Source organism: Brassica napus, chromosome A4, assembly GCF_020379485.1.
Source record: "Brassica napus cultivar Da-Ae chromosome A4, Da-Ae, whole genome shotgun sequence".
NCBI lineage: Eukaryota > Viridiplantae > Streptophyta > Magnoliopsida > Brassicales > Brassicaceae > Brassica > Brassica napus.
The window spans coordinates 10,285,944-10,309,461 of NC_063437.1; the positions used below are offsets into that span (position 1 = coordinate 10,285,944).

The 23,518-nt window shown below is 33.8% G+C and overlaps 4 protein-coding genes across 4 annotated transcripts; 2 read left to right on the forward strand and 2 right to left on the reverse strand.

The window, feature by feature from the left end:
- Window positions 1–1,055: 1,055 nt before the first annotated feature.
- On the reverse strand, window positions 1,056–2,977 carry LOC106448331 (F-box/LRR-repeat protein 7-like). Its single transcript, XM_048777476.1, has one exon. It carries the CDS (start codon window positions 2,783–2,785, stop codon window positions 1,334–1,336), a length of 1,452 nt encoding a protein of 483 aa, XP_048633433.1. The 5' UTR covers window positions 2,786–2,977; the 3' UTR covers window positions 1,056–1,333.
- Window positions 2,978–7,447: 4,470 nt separating this feature from the next.
- Window positions 7,448–8,944, forward strand: LOC106391025 (probable ribosome biogenesis protein RLP24). The gene is made up of 5 exons (XM_013831591.3): window positions 7,448–7,712; window positions 7,822–7,928; window positions 8,200–8,313; window positions 8,406–8,542; window positions 8,629–8,944. Exons 2-5 carry the CDS (start codon window positions 7,848–7,850, stop codon window positions 8,789–8,791), a joined length of 495 nt encoding a protein of 164 aa, XP_013687045.1. The 5' UTR covers window positions 7,448–7,712; window positions 7,822–7,847; the 3' UTR covers window positions 8,792–8,944.
- A 1,150-nt stretch (window positions 8,945–10,094) lies between these two features.
- On the reverse strand, window positions 10,095–13,415 carry LOC125608168. The gene is made up of 4 exons (XM_048778128.1): window positions 13,122–13,415; window positions 12,673–12,773; window positions 12,407–12,612; window positions 10,095–12,256 (listed from the first exon to the last, which is right to left on the reverse strand). The coding sequence occupies exons 1-4, from the start codon at window positions 13,413–13,415 to the stop codon at window positions 10,095–10,097; spliced, it is 2,763 nt and encodes a 920-aa protein (XP_048634085.1).
- Window positions 13,416–20,163: 6,748 nt separating this feature from the next.
- LOC106448333 lies at window positions 20,164–22,054 on the forward strand. The gene has a single exon (XM_013890235.3). The coding sequence runs from the start codon at window positions 20,250–20,252 to the stop codon at window positions 21,891–21,893; it is 1,644 nt and encodes a 547-aa protein (XP_013745689.2). The 5' UTR covers window positions 20,164–20,249; the 3' UTR covers window positions 21,894–22,054.
- The last annotated feature ends 1,464 nt before the right edge of the window (window positions 22,055–23,518 follow it).

The following is a 23,518-nucleotide window of genomic DNA, read 5'->3' on the forward strand; positions in this document are numbered from 1 at the left end:
TTTGAAGTCCAAATAGACTAAGAAAATATTGTCTATATCAAATAAGAATTGTGGACCAGAAATCTATAGACCTTGAATACTCTAATGGAAAGAGTATTACAATATTCTCAATTTCAAAAGGAGATTTCTCTTATTGGAATGCATATCCTGAAGATATTGCTTTCCGGAGAAGAAATGTGAAATATGTGTGGTTGTACTCTTTTCCCTCATCATGGTTTTTATCCCACTGGGTTTTTCCATGACAAGGTTTTAACGAGGCAACAAAGAACACACAAAAGATAGACACCCAAAGAGAATGTTACAATTTGGGAGATGAAAATCTATCATTGTTCTACAGTTTTGGAGATAAAAAGAATCCAAGAAATGATCAGATCATGAAGACTCATGCACTACTGAAGAATGGCGAAGTTCGTTTCCTACAAGTTCGTTCGAGTAAATATTCGGCTGTTTCATTCACCAAGACGCTACCCCTGCTACTTTCAAGAAGCTCACTCATCTTATTGAATTACGTTGTCTCAAAGATCTCGACGTATGTACACTTGAGGGGAAGTCATTGCACGCTGCACTCTTTTTCCTTTAACCATGGTTTTTTCCTATTGGGTTTTCCTGGTGAGGTTTTTAACGAGGCATCATCTTACGCGCATAATGGACATCAAGGGGAAGTGTTATGAATATTATGGTGATGTCATTATGGCAAGTCTTAAATATACTTGTTCTCTAAGCTTTACTTGTTCTCCAAGTGGCTTTGTCCACAAGCTATTGTAATCTTACATAAAGGACTCATTATTCATGGAATAATACACACCAATTCTTCTCTTCTCTTCTCTTCTCTTGTCTTCTCTTCTTTGAAGAATTCTAATTTGGCTTTAGACTCGTATGCCATAATTTTTTTTGTTTGAGCAACTAAATTTAATTTATTTGACATATGATAAGTTGATAACTAAGAAGAATATATGAAAATGCCATTAGTCATGACTTTCTTATATTTTTGCTTTTTATGTAACTATTTTACCCTTCAGGACCCAGAAGCCCAATATTATCAGCAAAGCCCATACTTTTACTAAAGTTTGTTTATAGAAATCACTGCTACAATTGTTTGCAAGATCTTTTCCTTCTGCCTTTCCAGAATCCATACCAGTTTACAAATTTTCAACACAATAATTTACACAAAATGTACATCCAGACCCCTAATCTTTTTGGAAAAAGAAAAACATATCACTGGTTTCCACTTTATTCATGTAATATACACTTACGCCTTATATACACATCACATAGACAGTTTTGTTGTGTGTGGCATATGTTACTTTTCTTGTTCAAACACCAACCCAAGTAACTACCAAGGAACATCTGAATCAAGAGCAACAACGTCAATTAACTTACTCGAAGCCCATTTCATGGCAGCCTCTGTAATCTTGTTCTCTTCAACTACAATCTTCTTCAACCGTTGTGACTTCATAACAAAAGCCTCCACTTCACCAGCCTGAATCAATCGACAGCTTGCAATGTCTAAACTCCTCAACTTCACACAGCTTTTGTTCAGAGAAACCAATACTGAACCTGTCAAGTTCTTGCATCCTCTCAAATCCAACTCAACCAAACCACTGCAAGAAGCTAACATCGAAACGACTTCCTTGTCGTATAACCACTCGTTAAAAGACAACTCCAGTTTCCTTAACCTCCCCAAATGCTGTCCTAACGTCGCCAACAAACCCGGTTCTCTCTCAACCGCGTCGCAGCTACGCAAAGAAATCTCTTCAAGACTCGAACTAAAGCTTAAAGCTAACACCTTTAGACCGTGACCAGTCACAAAGTAACAGCTCGTAAGCCTTAGAGTAGATAAAGATTTGAAATTCGCAGCGAGGGAGACGAGATGCTCGTCCATCAAATCCATAGGTAGACGCAAATCTAACGTCTTCAAACTATCACTGCATCTAGAATTGTTCATGAAATGAACTAAACCGTCTTTGTTCCCACCGTCGTAGATCAACAGAGAATTAAGAGATTCACAAATCTCTGAAACTTTCAGCAGGACCACGTCAGCAATACTCCTACACGTCCTAAGCTCAATCTCTTCGACATTCTTCAGACACAAAGCGAAGAGCTCTGTTTCTCCGATGGTTCCACATGATTTCAGACACAGTTTCTTTAGCTTTCTGCATCTCCTCCACAACCAGGTGACTCCGGTATCGTCTGACTGGATTCCGGTTAACGAAACCGACTCCAAACCCAATTCCACAACATCAAGGTTTGGGTTTGACCCGGTTAAGGAATCTGAAGAGTTTCTCGAGCAGACGTCGACCGATAAGTCCTTGAGAGAAGGAAACGAACCAACCCAGTTGAAGGAAACGGGTCCCAACAGTTTAAGAGAGAGAGAAGTGAGAGACAAGGAGGAAGTAGAGAGAGGAAGCAAGGAAGATGGAGAAAGTGGATTGACCAAGAAACAGAGCTTTCGGAGGTTGAAGCAGCAAGAAGAGACGATCGAGATGAGATGATCGTTGAAGTTAGATTCCGCAGCAGAGGGGAATAGGATCGGAGTTTTGGGGTCGGAGACGAAGCAGAGGGAAGAGAGAGAAGGATGGTTATGGAGGATGGAGGGTAAAAAGGTAATTACCGAGCTGTCGTGAGGGTTGACTCGTAAGGACATGGAAGTCTTCGAGGCTCTGTAGAGACGAAGCCATCGCTTGGAGACCAGAGGAACTGATTCGAAAGTAGGTAACGAAGAAGACGATGATGGCAATCTCGTAAATATCTCGTGGAGAATCTCATCGAATAGTATTTCCTCCATATTTGTTGAAGTTTTTGACTTTTTGAATTTAGAAATCGAATTGAAGAAGAAGAAGAAGAAGAAAGAAGAGTTTTGTTGGAGGTATGGACGTTTATGTGTTCCTCTTTCGTGTCGTGGCTTTGGTCTTGTCAGACACTTGTGTTGTTGATTCTTCGGTCACGCAAGAGACACAAAAGAATGTTGATAAAATTGAGTTGTGTGTTGTGTATGAAATGCTTTCTTTTTATACCATCAATTTAAATTTAAATTCTAAATCTGGTTAAATAATAAAAAAGTTTATAAACGTAAAGTTTTCTATTCTAGAGAACCGAATGTTATACTTCTCATGACGTTATAAACTTACAGTAGTTTCAAAGACTTGGGGAATCTAACGCTCATTTTAAGCCATGGCGTCGGAATAATCTATTTGCGTATTTGTTTTGGGACTAAGTTCGGTTTTGGTTGATATCCGTCAGAATCAGATACAGTTAAAGTCGGTTGTTTTTATTAGAATGTTACCACATACATATGGTTCAAATATTTTGTATTCCTAACCAAATTTAGGGGAAATTTCTAAAATTAAAAATGGGCTCAACTGAGTATTTCTATTTGAAAGTGAACTACATATTTTTTTATAGTTTTTGTTGGTAAAAAAAGTAACCATATACATATTTTGATTCAGATATTTCATAGACTATTTAAAGTACATAAATTTATCATACTTATTCAAAAATAACTAATGTATTTAAATTTATAAATTTGAGTATTCAATTATTATAAATAATATTTTGATATGTACTTATATTCCTATTAGTTTTTGATATCTATCCAATTATCGTTTTCCAATCTCAATACACATTTTTATATATACTAAATTACTAACTTCGAATTCACTTGAATATTTATGCCAAATCTGATTTTTTTTTTTGATTTCCAAATTTAGGTTGGTTTCAGTTTAGTTTTTTCTTCGGTTCACAAATATTTTCCAAAGATCTATTTCATCAATCTATCAAGAATTAACTTTTTTGCTTATGGCAAAATTATAACTTCTGAAATATATAAGATCTACTTAATTAACCTGACAAGACAAAAGTAAAGCTTTTTTGCTTATGGAAAAATCATAACTTCATTTTTTCAAAAAAAAAAAAATCATAACTTCTGGAACAAATAACTTATTTTATTCAGTTTTATAAAATTAGGTGAGGAACGTCAAGTAAGGTGTAGGTGATTTTGAGGGTTGAGTTAAAGAAAACATGAAAATGGCGTAAAAGAAAGATAAAGCGACCTTTCTTAATAACGGGATAAGCGCGTGTGTTTATATGCATGTAAGGCGCGTGTGAAAAAAATTCCAGAAACTTTTATAAGCTTTCACAACTAAAGAAAGTGATTCAATACTTTTTAAATGTACACCATTACCCTCCCAATTTCTTTGATAGATTTATTATGGGCCTATTTTGGTGTATATATAAAAAATTGTCCGTAATTAGGCAGATGGTCATAGCTTTTTCATATTTACAGATTTGGTAGTAGATTGATGGTATAATGACAACAATATCATTTTTATTGTATGTCAAAGATCTGCAACCAAAATCCTCATCCTGAGGTAATTGTCGTAACTGGTTCCTTAAACTGAGGGCAAGTAATCCAAATATAATCTAGGTTCCATCTCAAATAGAATCATTTAACCGGATCACATAAACCATATATTTAGAAAATAAACTTAAGAACATGGAAAAAACTTTGTTTTTCCAAACAAAATCATAAATTCAAGATCTGCAACCAACAGTAGGGAGAAGCAAATGCCTAACAAGCTTCACTCTAAGAGGTACGGGCAACAGACAGACCGAGCAAGCTGTTGTTGTACAATTAAAAAGATAAGACCTTGCAACTGTTATGGTGAAACAGAGGCAGGTGGAGACGACATATCTGATTCGCCGAACATGTCAAGAGGATCAGGAGGGTCGGGGGCAGGGATCCCACCAAGTAGATCTAGAGGACGAGCAGATGGTGGTGTTCAGGAGGTGGGGGAAGGAGCAATAATGATTCTGAAACTGGAGATGTCACCGTTAACCCCATGGAAGAAAGGAAGAGGAGGGAGAAGAGAGAGACATAAGAGAGAGAGAGTTGGGTAGAGGTAGATATGCAGGGGTACATTTGGGTTTATAGAATTTGCACAGTGACTTATTCATCTAGTTAATTATATTTTCTTTCATAGCCATCTAGTGCAAATTCCCTTTATTATGAAAAACTTGACTCGGTGACATAGAGAAAAAAAAATACTCTGTTTTTGACCAAAAAAAGAAGAATATACTCTGTCATCCTCGTGTATGAATATTATTTATTTTTCTGATTAAGAAATTAGAAACGCATGTAAGTTGTAAGTTTCAGCTAAAATTTGAATAGAAAAATGAGTTAATTTATTTACTAACAATAAAAGAAGAATATGGTAATCAACTAGCTTTTTTTACACCGGATAACACAATATATCATCGCATAATCTTTAACTCTATCACATATGATGATCAACTACTTGCAACATATGTGATATTGATGAACAGTTTCACGGATAAGGATTCCACGATGAAATTCTTCTCGAAACAGTTGAATCGACAGACGGTTCTACATGTACGACGACCACAATGGACATGTTCTCTCTGCAGCAAATGACTACAACGAACGGCTCTGCCTGCAGTACTTTGAAACTTCTGATAAGCTTCACATTCAATAATCTGCGATAAATTGCATAATCTGGTAGTCAAACCCTGGATTTAGAAATCTTTAAACTTTAACCGGTAGCTAAGGTGCTTCCACAAGTAATCAACTAGCTATGCATGTCAATTAATAAAATCTCTAGTCATAATGATTCAACTACCATGTCACAACTGAGCTTTGCCCACCAGAAGGACCAGACCATCTAAACTAATAATAATTGAAATTGATTCATTTTTTACAGACTAACTCAACTTTTTATGTGCCGACAATTCGTAGTCAGGGACGGACCGAGAGAATACAATATGGAGCCCGTGCTTCATCTAATTTTCTATTTTGTTTATCAAATATTATAAAATCTATAGAAACACTTCCACCCAAATTTTTTTTAGTGAAATATTTTTTGCCTCCAACTAAATTTATTCTAGATCCGACTATGTTCGGAATATGGAATATGCTCATAATCTTCAACAAGAAACCCTTACCTACGTCGTTCCAATTCTCCTACATAACGTTTTTTCTCCACCACTCGAACCATCTAAGCTATTAATTGATGTAACTCTCTTTTGGCAGCCGAACTCTTCAAATCCCCAAACACAATATATACACACTATTCCCATCTCCCTCTTATCCTCCCTTCCACATACTGCAGAGCTTTAAATCCCGGCATACCCTCTTCTCTGTTACAACAACTACTTCTTTCACATTATCGTCTACAACAAAAAAAACTCATTAAGCCCTCTTGGTTTTCTAGCTCCAGAATTTATAATTCAAACAAATCTTTCAATGATGCATTCATCACCTTCCAAACGCTTAAACAGATTAGAGAACCTTGAGGTAAATTTTCTTTTATGCTTTTAACTTTATATACACTAACTTCTGCAAGACATTTAGAATGGTGAAAGATGACTACAACAACAACAATAAATTGATGAGGATATTGGACATAGAAGCAAAAGAAGATGTTTCAATGGCTGATATCTCAAATTCATTTTCGACGAACTGACTTTTCTCCATGAATTAAGCAACAATTAAAGATATTCAATATGAAGAAAAAGGAGGTTTAACCCTAATTATGTGGTTTAATTCTTCTAAATCGTCTTATGTTTATTAACTTGATCAAAATTAGGCATTTCAATAATTTTTTGAAAAGATAGATCAAATCTCTATTGAATACGAAACTCAAATTTATTCACTTAACGAGGACTATAATACTAGTGTTTGGACAGTTTATGTAAAGTAAATTTACTGCTATCCTTTTAAGTACTAAAATTTGGTTGATTTTAACGATGGTTTATGTTTTGATTTAAAGTTCCATACTTGGAGAATCAATTTGAAAGGTTTAATTTCACTAGGATTAACAGAAACGATCGCATACCACAATATTTTTTTGCAATCAACTAACTGATGTAAATAAAGTGCCCGAAACAGTTTATTGCCGACTTTTCATAGTTTTAGGAAGCGGCAGAAAAACAAGCAGCTATGAATTATTTACTTTTTGTTTTGGTACAAATGATGATTGGAAAAGAAAACTCAAGTAATGAAATCGATAAGAAACAAACAGATGTGGATTATTTTTTGTTTGGAAAAAAAAATATTTTTGTTAGTAACATCCATTATGTGAAGATTTCGCTAAAAGAAACTTGATAAATCTGTATGACTTTGTTAAAAAAAAATCAGTATGACTAAAAAGTAAAAACACCAAAAAATCAAAAGAAAAAAAAGTGAAAGGTTATAAAAGAGTTTTTTTTGTTCGGGGTTCTAGTGAACTTAAAAATACATTAATTTTGGTGAAAAGGGTATCAAAAGTTTAATGTGTCTTTATGTAATTGAATTGTTGAAAAAATACTAATTTTCTTCTTTTTTATTGATGGCCTTGAAAGCTAAGCTAGGGCAGATTTTTTTTTTTATTCTGTACAAGGCTACGCACTATTAATAATACCACCATTGTCTTCTCCTTCAAAGCTTTATAAATTTTCCTTCATTGCAATAACCGTGTTTAGTGGGCCAAGAAACATAACAAATAGTTGGCATCACAGTTGGGCCCATGGGCCTCAAAATTGAAATATTAATGAACTTGTTTATGATGAGCTACATATATAAAGGCACCGCCTACGCTTCAGCATAAACCCTAGAGAGATTCTCCTCTCTTCATCCTCCGTCGTCTCTTACAACTCTTCCTTCCGCCGAGAGTCTCTGAGCCAAACCCTAATTCGCTTGCGACTAGTATCACTTGCAGGTTCGTTTCCCCAAAATATCAAAACTGCTTTCGGTTAGTTTCTTTATGATTTAACGAAAGCAGTAGTTAGATGTCTGCCTGAAGCTCTCGTATGTTGTGATTCATGTAGGGAACTTGTAAGGAGGAGGAGACAAGATGAGATTGGTCAAGTGTTGGTTTTGCTCTTCTACGATATATCCTGGACATGGTATTCAGTTTGTCCGCAACGATGCAAAGGTATATCATTATAAGTCCTTTTGGCTATGGCATAGATGCTCTGTTCATCAACTTTCTTTAAATTCTATATATGTGAATATTTCGTTGATCCTGGGCTCTCTCTAGCTTAACTGACTAAGCTTTGATGTCTATCTTTAACTGGAATGTGTCTATTGCCTCATTTAGAACTCACTGTCTATTCTTACCGTTTAATTGTGTTTGTGGATATGAGTTTTGTATATAAGATTGAGATATTCTTTAGTATATTCTTACAAGTCTTGTTCTTTTGTAGATTTTCCGGTTCTGTAGGTCTAAATGTCACAAGAACTTCAAGATGAAGAGGAACCCTCGTAAGGTCAAGTGGACTAAAGCCTACAGAGCTGCACACGGGAAGGACATGACTCAGGTACTTTTTAATACTCTTTTAGTATAAAGGAAGCTATAGCTCTCTTAGATAAAGTCTCTCACCATCACGCCTGTCTTCCTTTCCACCAAAAGGATAAAACTTTTGAGTTTGAGAAGAAGAGAAACAGGCCCGAGAGGTATGATAGGAACGTTACAGAGGATACTCTCAAGGCCATTAAGAAGATTGATAAGATCAGAAGCACTAGAGAAGCTGAACACATCAATAAGAGGTAATGCATTTATAATATACATACCTATTCCTTAAATCTCTCAAGACTCTTATGATTATTGGTTTTTGTTATTGTGTGGGACTTAGGTTGAAGCCTAACAAACAGAAGATATTCAAGAGTGCAATCACTGAGTTAGATCAGCACATTAGTTTGATCAAGGCACCAGGTTCTCAGCAACAAGATTCAGAGAAGATGAAAGTTTTGGTCTCCAGCAACAAGTCTGTTCAAAACGAAGCCATGGAAGAGTGATTGTGGAAACATTTGAGAATCCATTTAGAAGATGTATTCACTTTACCCCAAAGCTCGTGTTATCTTTTTAAAAAGTGTTTTAAGAATTTTTTGGTTTTGCAATGTTGTATTAAATTACCTGATACAAGTTAAGTAGTATTTTATGTCTGCCTTCTTTTTAAGTATATCTCTTTTTCTTTTCATCTTGAAAATATACTTCCACAAACAAAGAATCAAGTTCTGAAGCTTGTATGCACGCAACACCTTTTCAACATACAGATCTGTACGCAATACTAAAGCACGCGGAAAGGACATGAGTCAGGTAGTTAAAATATTTTTTTGATCACAAAACTCTTTCAATAAAATAAACCTATAGATAAGCCTCTCACTACCAAGCTTGTCTTTTTTTGTTTGTGTGTGTTTAGTCACTGTTTCCTTTCCACACAAAAAAAAGAAAGAAAAACAGTTGAGTTTGAGAAGAAGAGAAACAGACGTGAGATATGATAGGAACGTTACAGAGGATACTCTCAAAGCCATTAAGAAGATTGATAAGATCAGAAGTTCAAAAGATGCTGTACACATTTTTTTTTTTTTAACAAGTAAAGAAACTAAAAAAATAACAGAGAATACCCAGTAGGTATCAGAAAAGACAAAAACAGAGTAATTGTCCAAGACTCGTCAAGGCCTGTCGAGATTAGCTCGACTGGAAGAAACTCGCGATGATTGGAGCCAAGTTAACCCACCAGAGCTTCTTGCAGGATAAGATCACGAAGCCAAAGCAGACCTCCTCTTGCCACAGCCACTTTATTTTTTGAAGCTGAAACATGATACAGAGACCAAGAAGAGCCAGCTGAGGAAGTAGGTTTATTAATGCTCTACTATGTGCTGAACTTCAGGGAAGCGAACAGGGTGCAAAAGAGTTTCAGTCTGGACATTCCTCTGTTTCATGTTGCACAGAGATTCCACAGCACAGAGCATAGCTTGTAAGTCTGCCTTCCTCTTGGAGTAGGAGAGAGAGTAAGCGCGGCGACTGTGGTGTAGAGGAGTACCATCGGGATTTGTATGGGCTGATTGTGGGGCAATAATGCTAATATTTTTTTTTTTTTTGTAACAGGCTTTCTTAATAAAATGCAGAAAAAAAATGTTTACAAGCATAAGCTAGTGTTTAGGCAAGGCCCAATAGAAACCCAAGTGAAAGAACCAAAATAGTGATAAGAACCCCCAAAAACCCAAGAGCCCAGTAGAAGGTAAGAAGTCGGCGTACGGAGAACTCGATGAAAGGTTGAGATGGTAAGGTGAGGGGGTAGGGGAGCAAGTGTAGGAGCTAAGCAAGCCATCGCTGCATCAGTGCTGACGCGAAGATAGGATCAGTTTCTCTGAAGCTGGAAATCTTATTCCGAATCTGGCGATCAATAATCAAGAGAAGAGCATCCACTGATCTGAAGGTATTTGAGTGTAGCCTTGAGTTCCTCTCATTCCAAATCAGATAGATTGTTACTTGCCACGCTAAGAGAGTAAGAATACGAGCCGACCTTGGTGGAGGGAGAGAAAATAGTTGTTCAATCGCCGGAGCCCATCTACGAAGAGGATCAAGACCGCACTTTGTAGATACTCGCCCCCAAAGTTGAAACGTCATATCACATTCCCAATAGAGATGATCACGGGATTCCGGAAAAGCATTACACAGTAAGCATAGGGGTTGAACTTGCAAGCCCCAACAGAGAAGTCTGTCACGAGTCGGAAGCCTGTCTTTGAGGACAAGCCAACAATGGAAACTATGCCGTGGAATACCTCTAGATGGCCAAGCCAAAGGAGCCCAACGTTCCACAACAACATCCCCACACAAGTAAGTATAGACCTCACCTGTAGCGAACCGAGACCGCACTTTATCATTAATCACCCATTCATAATAGTCATCATCTGTGACGAGAGCTATCGTTGTTAGATACGCCATTAGGTTGAGCTGCGCGTCTGATCTTGGGGAAGGAATGCGCCATGATCCATTGCGAGAAAGAGATGCTAGCGTTGCTTTGATCGGGATACCAAGGTGTGAGTTTTCAGCTTGGAGATAAGTTTCAAGACAACCGAAGGGGGTCCAATTGTCAGTCCAGAACCTACAAGTTCTCCCATTCTGCACACACAAGCGAATGAGAGGGTAAGCCACAGTTTTCATTTTTAAGAGTTTATTCACCAGCCACGAGTTGGACGGTTTAGGCTTAGTGATCCAATAGTTGCCCACTTCTCCTTGCAGGATGACTTCTTTGAACCAACAGACCCAGACTGATTGTGGCCGAAAGAAAAGCATCCAAATGAGGCGAAGAGCACAAGCTTTGTTCCAAGTGTACAGCTCTTTAACTCCAAGTCCACCTTGCTCCTTTGTAAGCACAACCGTGTCCCAAGCCACTCGCGCATTGTTCCGGCTCTCCAGGTCTCCCTTCCACAGAAAGGTACTACACATTGAATTGATTTTTTCAATACAAGCTTTAGGAAGAATGAACGCTGAGCACCAGAATGTTGTTATGCCGGAGATAACCGTCTTGATTAGGAGCAATCTTCCCGAGAAGGATAGCGTTTTTACTGACCAGGAGGAGAACTTTGCCTTTATTTGCTGTAACAGGGTATCACAGCCGGAGAGAGATAGTTTCTTGGAATTCAACGGAACTCCTAAATAACGAAACGGCAAGGTTCCACAAGACATGCCCGTTGATACCTGAATTCTGTTTACCTCATCCTCCGACAGTCCAGATACAAAGAAGCTAGTCTTTTGGTTGCTCATAGCAAGACCCGAGCGGTACTCAAAGTCACGTAGTACTTGCAGCACACACTGGACCGACTCAATAGAACCATCAGTGAAGATTAGTAGATCATCAGCAAAGGAAAGGTGAGTAAGCTTTATTTTCCTGCACTTTGCATGAAACCCCATTCTACTTTGAGCAGCGGCTTTGTTTAGCATATGCGAGAGGCAATTTATGGCTATGACAAACAGGTAGGGAGAGAGAGGATCTCCCTGCCTTAAGCCCCTCCTACCTTTGAAATACCCATTAACCATTCCATTGTAACCAACCATGAAACTCGTAGTGCAGATACATGCCCTTAATCTAGCAAGGAATTGATTCAGCTCACGCAGACAGGAAAATAGGAAATCCCAAGACAACGTATCGAAAGCTTTGGCAATGTCCACCTTAATGGTAATTCTTTTACTCCCTTTGTGCTTGTGATAGCCATTTATCAGCTCACCTGCCAGTGTTGTGTTCTCAACCAATATCCTCCCTTTTACAAATGCAGTTTGATTTGGAAGTATGAGATCTGAGAGGATTGGCTTGAGTCTTCTTACGAGAAGTCTGGATATGATCTTGTATATGGTATTGAGGCAGGAGAAAGGCCGATACTCAGTGACTCTTGACGCTCCCGGGAACTTTGGGACCAAAGAAAGGATAGTAGCATTCGCTGCAAAAGGCAGGAATCCAGAAGAGAAGAAGTGCTGTACTGCATCAACCAATTCTTTTCCCAAGAACTCCCATGAGGCTTTAAAGAATCCAGAGGTGAGGCCATCAGGCCCAGGCGCCTTGTTTGGGTTAAGCTTGAAAACTAATCACCTGATTTCTTCTGCTGTTAGGGTTGATAGCATTAGCTGGCCTTGCCCAGTAGAGACACGGAAGTCATGAAGCTGCGCAAACCAATCCGGTGAAGACCAAACAACAGTAGCAGCGCATTGAGGAGCCAGGACAGATTCAAAGTGAGAGATAGCATGGTGGCTCATGGCAATAGGGTCGGTGATCCAGATACCCGTGGCAGAGAGAAAAGCTCTTACAGCATTAAAACTTGCTCTGACTTGGCAGATTCTGTGAAAATATGAGGTATTAAGATCACCTTCCCTTAACCAGTTGATTCAAGATTTTTGCCTGAAAAAAGCTTCCTCTATCTCCCTTAGGAAAAGCCACTTCTGATGGAGGAGTTTATCTGCTTGGAACGTCTGCTGAGAAGGATGGGAGAGCGCCTGTACCTGCACATTCTTTAACAAATTGTTAGTATCCCTCACCCTCTCTTGAATATTTGAGTAATTTTCCTTGTTTAGTTGAATGAGATCTCTCTTAATTTGTTTCAGCTTCCAACACAGTTGAGTTAAAGTTTGACACATGCTTCCGGATTGCAACCAAGCCGCTTGAACCAGTTGAACAAAATTTGGATGCTTTGTTAGGTAGTTTTGGAACTTGAAGGGGTATGTGCCGGCTTTAGGCAAAAGATAGGCTAGGTCTAGGAGGCATGGGGAGTGGTCAGAGAAAAGGGGGGGGGGGGGGGGGAGGAAGGTGGCAGTGGCCTGAGGGAATGTGGAAATTGCATTAGAATTCACCAGTAACCGATCAAGCTTCTTTGCTATTGGAGCATCAGGGCTTTTGTTTGTCCAAGTGTGACAGGGACCCAAGAAGCGAAGATCAAAAAGGCCAGCTTGAAGAAAACAGTTTTGTAGCTGGAACATGAGACCATTCGATACATTTACGGAGGGGCTGGAATGTTCGAAGGGATACATAATTTGGTTGAGATCACCCCCCCACGATCCAGCAGTTGTTGTCAAGGTCAAGAGTCGAGTGGAGTTGTAGTAGATCAACCCAGAGATCAGCTCTATCCTCACCAAGGTTGGAAGCATAAATAGCTGTGAAGTAGAAAGGTTGAGAGTTTGGCAGTGTAAGGATGCTGGTGATACATTAGCAATAATGCTAATTTGCAAGCTAGCTTTTGAGTGGATTCTACATATGGCTGGGCAAATAAACTAAACCAGAAAACTAACCTGATAAAAATGAATAAAAGCCAATCCGAGCCTAACATAAAATATGATCTTGTTTATGGTATTCTAGATTATGGGCTTTATCAATCCGAAACTTAATGGATATCCGATATAATTCTAAAAATTTTAAATTCCAAAAAATAACTTATACCAAAATATGATTTCGATTCCTAGTATGTATCCATAATACACTAAGATATTATTAAACATGAAAAATAATCATCTATTACATGAATAATTAACTCAAATACTTAGTTAAAAATATACTTTTGGTATTTGGTTAGTAATTAGTGTTTTATATTTTGACAATTACATTTAAAATTCAATTATAAATAATTTTGCTTCTCAAATTTAAACAATGTTTTTTTTTAAGTTTAATAGTGTTTCTTAAGTTTATATAGTTCTAGTTGTTAATTTTAATTTGTTTATGTTTTACTATGTATGATTCTCATTCGTACAAGGCTTTCGTTTGTCATGCTATATCTAATGTTGTTACTTATAGTTTAAAGAAGAGTCTTGTGTGGTTGATAGACGAATCTCCCAAAGTTATTTTGAAAGAAAACAATAATGTTTGAGGAAGCCATATAAACAAATTTATTGAAATTATTGAAAATATATTTTATTTAATCAAGTACAAACAAATATTTTTGAAACTGATAACCCGATTAATATCCGAACCCGAAACTGTTCTGAGTTCAAACGGATCTTGGGCATGTAACTAAATCAGATCAAATCTGACCCAATTTTTATAATATTCGAATGTAGATAAAATTTATGAACCCGAAAATCCGAAACCCCGAATGAACCCAAACCGAAATTCGATTAGGACCTCGGTTGCCCAGTCCTACCTTTGGATTTGTATGGGCTGATTCTAGGGCAATAATGGTAAATTTAGTGTATCATGATTTATGAAGTTGATGAGATAGACCAGAACATTAATTAACGAAGTTCTCACCGACAAGATTTGGCGAAGATGAAATACCATTTGAAAACTTTGCGTTAAGGGTCGATCTTAGTATCATTCCTCTTTGTATCATCAATACGCAAAGGATTTACTTTTCTTTTTTTCCAAGTTAATTAAACCCATTTGCTTCTACTATCAAATACCTTGCAGGCCTTATAGCAGATAGAAATTATCCCTACAAAATTGTTCTAAACCATAGTTACAAACTAGGGGTCTGACTGGTGACCATTCGGGAAACAAAATGAACGAATAAAAAAAGAATGTACGAAAATAAAATAGCAGGACTGAAAAGAAATTGTTGTTCCTTATCAAATTTAACAAGGAATAATTTTGTTCTTTAATTCTCTACAAAAAAAAGAATGAAAGGGAATGAGAAGGAATTATTATTCTTTGTGAATGGTGATTTTTTTTAGGAACGTTAGGAAATGCATTATTTTTCGTCGTTCTCTGGTCACCATTCATACCCTAGGTGATTTTCCCGTGCTCATGCACGGATATAAATATTTTTAAAGTAAATATATGATAATAATTGATTGCTACTTACTTTTAATTTTAGATTAATTTATAATTTATATGCATCATTTATATTAATAATATTATGTTACTTTAATTATATATATGATTTTATATATGTTATATCTAATCGATTTTGTTTTTTTTTCCATTCGATTTAGTTATCATTTGGGTAAATTGGATTGCATCAAGGAATTCAAGTGTAATATTTTTATTCCATATATTAAAATTTTGGTTAATTTCTTATTTGCATTTAGGTGGTTGTTGTCTTAGATATGTGAATATATTTTATGAAGATTATGTATAACTTAAGATATATTGTGCTTAGAATGAAATAAAAAAATAAACTAAATTGTTTGATTCCAAATTACATAAATTAATATAACGCATATATATAAATTTTTCAAAATAACTAAATTGTAGCAGTTGGTTAATATTCTATTTTCATTTTTAATATGCTTTTAGTTGTCTTATGATTTATATATAAAATAAATTACTATTCTTATAAAATTATATATTTTTATTGTATCTAAATCTATGATTTTAGATATAAGTTAGATTAATTGAATCACTCATGTTGTGAGTATATTGAGTTACGTACATTCTTTCAAATTCAAAATGAAGTATAAATATTTTTATTATAATTAAGTAAAATGTGCATGTATTTAAATAATATTTATCAAATTATATGTTGATGTTTGTAAAATATATATTAGAAAATAAATCAATGATCAATAGGAAGTTACATGCGTAAGTAACTAATACATTTTTGAAAGCTCATGAGCACATATCAATATATACAAAAATTAAAATAGTTTATAAATTCTACATAACTTTATGCCTTTGATTTATTGAATGGAGACTAAAATTTATTTTAAATAATCTTAAAAATGAGAATTCAGATTTGCTTTGGTATTTTGATTATGGTTCTATTAAGTTACAAACAGAAAAACATAAAATAAAAAAAAATTAATATTAAGAAAAAATAACTTTAATAATGATAAAATATAATATATTTACCTCATTAAACTATTTTGTAACTATTTGATCAAACGATGTTTATTTTGAAAATTATTTTTAGTTTTTTTGAATATCTCTTAAAAATAAGCAGTAAAAAATGTGATTGTATTTAAAAATAATATTATATAATTAAAATATAATTTATCGATATTTTTTTTGCTGTAATTGAAAGATATTATAGTCAACTAAATATATAAAAAATAAATAAAACATTTGAATATTACTAATTATAAACTATTTTTAGACAATTAAACATATATCTGTTTATGTTACTTAATTATTTTATGTAATCATCTAAGAAAATATGTAGATATATAAAAACATTTTTATTATTTTGAATTGTTTTTTGCATTGTTTAAAATTATGTTTTAAAAGAAATAATATTTCTTTTTCTAATATCAAGATTATCTGTGTAAATTGTTTTTAATGAAATTACATTATATAGAAATTTATAATTTTCATCTAAGAAAATATAGATATACAGAAAGTATTTTATTACTTCAAAATTATATTTTATGTTATTTAAAAATAGTTTTTAAATGTAATATTACTATTTTGTGAACTTTCCTTTTTTTATGAAATCATATTATATATACATATATTTTCGTTTTTTTTAACTTTATAATAAATTTCTTTTTTATTATATGTGTAAACTTTTTGGAAATTTTTTAAAAGGAAACTAAATAAAATAAATAAATAATAGTATTTTAAATGTAAATTAATTCATTAAGAGTATCAGTGTAATCAACCATCGTGAGAGTTAACGTGAGAGCGACACATAGGAAACTGACTTCTCAAATAATATGATAGAGATATCCCCTATATATTATTTGGGGATCATTAAAAAAATTGTAACTTTAATTTTATAATAATTAAAAACACGCTCTGCTTAGGTGTCAATTAATTAAAATGATAATTTAGCTTACATGTCAGCTTAAGAATCAATTGAAAAAATGTTGGTCTAAATCCAATTACTTGGGAACATTATATTAACCCAAAATATAAGAAGCCTGCATTCTTTCTTTAAATAAAAGCTACATAATTAACTAATATGATTAACATATATATGGTAGATAATGACTATGAATAATAAAAATTTGATAATAATTTTTGCATTCTTCATATTTTTTTTTAATTTATATTATTAAAAAAATAAACACTCAAATTAACCATATAATAAAAAGTTGGATTTTTTCTTATATGTTATATTTTGAATTTTTAAAATGACTTTAAATTACAAAAAATGAGGAAACCTTATCTGTTATATTTTAATTTTTTTAAAATGGCTTTAAATTACAAAAATGAAGAAACCTTATATGTTATATTTTTCTTATATGTTAGATTTTTTCTTATATGTTATATTTTGAATTTTTTAAAACGACTTTAAATTAAAAAATGTAAGTTTTTTTTAAGTATACGACCAAAAACATTAGAATGACATCTATCAATTTGATGGTTGATCTGAAACCTTTCAAAACCATATAAAAGATAAATGTCAAAATAATTCATCTGTGGAAACAATATTGTTCGCTTTTTTTCAAGAATGTTTTTGGTGAAAAAAATAAGGTTTTTTTTTTACAGCCAAAAAAAAAAGGGTTTTTGTGTCATAATTTGTTTATGTCCAATTCTTTTAACCATAATATATTAATTTTAGTTTAGTTCCATAATTTTAATAAAAATTGATCAGGTCCATAGGAAACAAATTATATAATAGCAACAAAGAACATTGTATATATATAAATAAAATGATCAAATATATAAAAAAACTTATCGATAATATATACAAATAAACTCACCCTACGCAAGACGCAAGTCTTAACCTAGTTCGAGAAAGTTATTTAACGAATTAATACTTATGAAAAGTTCATTTGCATTAATGTTTTATCGTGGGTAATTTTATAATATAAAAACTATTAAAACATTGTCTACAATTTAATTCGAATGTTTTGTGTAGTGCTAAACTGCTAAGTGCCATAATTAATTTATCACTATATATTGTTTGATATCGTGTATAATATATATATGTATATATATATATATACTAGGTTAAAACATTTGATATACAAATTTTTTTACATACAGTATTATTTATTTTTCATTTTTACATATTATAAAATAATAAATAATAAATATATATTGAATAATTGAGAAGCAAATAACTATTACATATATAATTAAATTGGCACGAACACATAAATCAAAATAATCTCACTTTTTTATTTATAATCTTTTCTGATAAATTAATTAAAACAACCATATTTACCTATTTTATGATATATAGTTAAGAGCAATTGCATTCCATATACACAAAACAAAGATTAATTAGTTATGTGGTATGTGTACTGTTTCTCTTTCAAATATACCTTTTATACCCTTCTGTTTACACATGATGTTTACTCTATATGACATAAATAATAATTATTATTTTTTCTTAAACACCAGGAGATATGTATTCAACCAACACCTGTCCATGTAAAAATTGTTTCCAAGATTTTTTCTCTTACGATCATTATTTTTTTCATTTCCTTTGATTTTTCAAGAGAATCATCTCTCATGCTCTCTTTTTTTTTTCCCAGATTCATCTTTTTGCATTTTTAAAGTGCTTCTTCATCAATTTTGAGCAGAGCCTGAAGTTCATCTCTTTCTCTCAGTAAAGTATCTCTGATAAAAGATGGTATGGTTTGATGGATTTCTGGAGTTATCCTTGAAGATGATTCAGCAGAGTTGGCAATTTATGAAAATTGGTTCGACAAAGAGTCGTTCTTCAACTTGACTCAACTTCCTCGGGTTGTAACTTATGATGAAATATAGATGCTCAGTTTCAAAAGTGAAAGACATCCCTATACATCAAGTACAAAATCAAGTTAAAGAAGCTTCATTGTGGTTTCAAAAGCTTTACCGGCGACTTTCTACAAGCGTTGGTGAAGATGAGATGATGACGTCATGCAACCACTGCTAGTGCCACGTTCAAGAAGTTTCGTGAATAACCAACATGTGTTTTCTCTGATTTGTTTTAGTTTTCTTTAGACCATAACATGTGTATTGTTTGGGCTTAATGTTTGTACTTCTGTTTCTTACCCAAAAAAAGTTTAGAAAATGAAAATCAAGCGTATTTGGTTTTCATTAGACAAGAATTATTTTAATGTTACAAAAAAAATATTGTCTTATATATTTGTATTATTACTACATCATTCACTTACCCCATATGCCCTTACATCGTGTTTTCTATATCAGTGCAAGTGAGAACATTAGAAGACAAAATGTCTCTTTCATCTCACATCTACTAACACACTATTATTATTTATATTCGGTTTTGCAGAGATAAACACATCTACAAGGGACAAAATGGTAAGTTTTCATTTTCTCATATGTCCGCATACTTAATTAAAAAGTTGTCTTGATAGTTACCTATATATCTTTCGTTTCTTGTATTTCCAGCCAAATAGCTCTATAGTTAAATTTAAATTATATTAACGTTAGTATATAGTATACTTTTTTAATATTGTTATCTATTAAATAAAATTTTGTATTCATATGATTTTATGATCATTTGTAATTTTTTTTTAACAAATATTTTAAACTGCTGAAAACAAAAATGATTAGTTGTTACCAATTTTTTTATTATTAATATAAAATTAAACAAAAATGATAAATGATATAAAAAATTGTTACCAAATTTTTATTATACAAAACCATTAATTGCAATATATATGTTAATCATATTAGGTAATTATGTAACTTTTATGATTAGCTTAACAAAAAATATAATATAAGTTTAGATGAACCAACTTAATTATCATTTGAGTAATTTCTAAAAATAATTTCAGTGATGACATGTGTCATAGGTAAAATGTTGTAATATATATTTTTAATGTATAAGGGATGATTTGAATTCTAGTTTTTAAAATTAGCTTTAATCTAAATATAAGAGCAAAAGAATAAGAATCTCTGTAAGGTGTCACTTAATAGGCAAATGGGATGCATTCTCTTTATGTAAGGTTATACGTTACTTTTGAGTATCAAGTAGGTAATTAGTTGTACCAGTTGAGGACAAGTTAAACTATAAAATCTATTATCCAATAGATGTATTATTATCTAACAAAATAACTCATTTCTTATTCCAACTTTTTTCTATAATATACAATAAATCTTTTGAAAAAGAAGAGAGTTCCAGCATAGCAACCATCCAAATCCATAAAATGGATCTAAACCTATGCGCATATCACGATTCTTTTCTTCTTAAATCTACAAAAATATCATCAAAATGTCGTGCATGCTACAAAAATCACCATGGCAACAAGCAAGGGTACAAGTGTGATTTCTGCGATTTTTATGTGCATGCGGAATGCATGAACATCAATATTCCTTCTCGTCATAAACATCCTCTCCAGCTCAGACCATGCGACATCAATTTCTCGTGTTGTCTATGTGACACCAGATTTTCCAAGAAAAACTTTTATCAGTGTTCACGATGTTCTTTTCGTATATGTATCCCTTGTGCGAGAAAACCATTGACGATTCATCGATATAAGACCCACGAGCATACACTACACCAAATATTGATGAAGATCTCCTTCACTTGTGATGCGTGTGGGTTGTGCAGTACAGGCTATCCGTATATTTGTCATCAATGTTGTTTCATCATCCATAGATTGTGCATCTTCTTACCACGTGTTATATGCATCAATCACCACGACCACCGTATCTCTCATGTTTTCTCTCTTGGTCTGGGGAAGTTCATTTGTGGGGTGTGCGATGAGCCTGTTAATGTAGACTGTGGAGCATATTCTTGCTTGACTTGCTCTTCTGTTTTTCATTCGAAATGTGCAACAGATCCGATGTTTTGGGATGAGAAGGAGCTTGAAGGAATACCTGAAGAAGAAGAAAGCAAGCCCTTAGAAGTAATAGATCAAAATCTGATCAAACATTTTAACCATGAGCACAATCTGATGAAGCTTTCAGTATCATCACTAAGGCACGGGGAAGTTATCTTGCCACATGAGGAAGGTAAACATTGTTTTGCGTGCACCCTTCCTCTATACTCTAAATTGTGCTACAAATGCACACAGTGTGATTTCATACTCCATGATACATGTGCTAACCTTCCTCGTAGTAAATGGTTCTTTCTTATCTATGAGAAACTCACTTTGTCCCCCAAAAGCAGATACCATTTTTTCTGTTACGTCTGTCACCGTTATTGTAACGGTTTCTCGTATTCTAATAGTGAGAACACAATTAGTATCGATGTGCGATGTGCTTCAGTTCCTCTCCCACTAAAACATGAAAGCCATCCACATAAGTTGGTATTTTATGATAACGATCAAAAAGACGTGAGATGTGAAGGTTGTGACTTGAGTGGTTGGCGTTTTTTACTACATTGCAAGGGTAATGATGATTGTGGCGGGTTATATCTATGCTTTAAATGCGCTACACTACCCACATTGGTTAGACACATATACGATGACCATCTTCTTTCCTTACAGTACGGTAAGAAAAATGAGAGTTCTACATATTGGTGTGGGATATGCGAAGAGTTAATAAATTCAAATAGTTGGTTTTACAAATGCAATGATTGTGGCTCCACTCTTCATACTACATGTGTATTTCAAAATCTAATACTTTCAAGGCCTGGATACAATTCAACAATGGAGGACCTGAGGCAAATAACCTTCGTTCTTAACACTCGTCTTTCTCGGCCTATTTGCTACGTTTGTAAGACCAGATGTATGGATGATTTGGTTCTAATTGATAAGGACGAGTCCATAAAGTTATTTGTATGCTATTCTTGTAGCTTTAAGTATTATCGTGGACTTTTACTACTAGAGGAAAGGTACCTGCCATGAGTGTATGCCACAAACAGTACTGAGATTATCTTCTAATATTTAGTCTCATTCTTATAGTATTTATGTTGTAATAAAATAATAAATATAAAATTGTATTAAAAAAAAACCTTCACAAAGATATTATGAATATTAGTAATTCAAATAGATAACTAAAGGGAATCCTTCTTTCCTAGATCGATGCATACAAACTAAGACTGCTTCATAATTGTACAAATCTCTCTCTCTCCAAACGCAAAAATGATATAAAAAAACAACTCTTTTTTCTCTATCGATCAACACCAATACATGAGAAATATTCACCCGATGTTCACCTCACTGCTCAATGTGAAAAGCAGCTATTCACCAGAGTTGAGACACATCAGCAACTCCAGTGGACCTCTTTAGCTCAAGTTAGAGTCTGACCCAACAATGGTTTATCTCTCACTTGAAATCCCCTCCACTACAAAAAAACATAAGATTAACGATGACGGTATTCTTCATGAGTTCGTCGTAAAAGAGGATTTACGACGAATTAGCGAGGAAACCCGTTTCGTCGTAATGCATATTTCCTCGCCAATTCGTCGTCACTTAGCGGAAAACATTTCGTCGTAAAGACGAAGTACATCGTTTCGTCGTAAAGACCACATATCATTCCACGTAAGGAGGTCGCTATATTTCCTCGTAAATACCTCGAAAGCAGTTCCTCGTAAATTACACGTAAATATCTCGAAAAAATTTCCTTGTAAAATACACGTAAATACCTTGAAAGTATTTCCTCGTAAAATACTTGTTTAACCTTCCTCGTCATTTCCTCGTAAATTTTCTACGTATATAAGTCGTAATTTAGCTACAAATTTACTTCGTTTTTTTATTTTACAGAATTTAAAAATATAATTAAAATTATTAAATTTATTAATAAAATTATAATTTAAAATAAAAATCAATACGAAAATATTTTATATATAAATAAGTTTTGAATTTATAATACACAACTGGAAAAAAAAGAACTAAGGGTCGTTCATCGCTTGGTAGAATTCCTCACTCCTCCTCGCAACATCCGCCTCGTTATGTAATGGGAGTAAGCATGTTCTTTCGAAGTCCCTGCAAAAAAATTTAATCTTTGAAGTTAACATCAACAGTATTAACAAATTTTATAATTAACAATTTCTATAAATTTAGCTAAATTTCCTACATTAACCACCTAATCAACACTAATTAACATAAAATCCGTAAGGCTATCTAAATTTCCTACACTAACAACCTAATCTAGCCTAAACAAATCAAATTAGAGAGGAATTAGAGAGAGTTACCATTGCTACGAAATAGAGAGGAAGTGGAGAGGAGGTTGAGACTAAATGAAAGTGTGAGCACTCGCGAGTATATATAAGAGATTAGATATCCTCGTAATTTCCTCGTAAATTTACGAGGAATTACAAAGGCCCGTGTTTTGTTTCCTCGTAAAGCCCACGTTAAATTACGAGGAAATAGCAAGGCCCATATTTTTATTTTACGAGGAAATAGCAAGGTCTGCGTTTTCCGGTTATGAGGTCTTTACGACGATTTCTGCTTACGTGGAATTAACGAGTCCTGCGTTCTTTATTTTTTAAATTTGTCGTTATTTTACGAGGATTATGTTTAAATCCCTA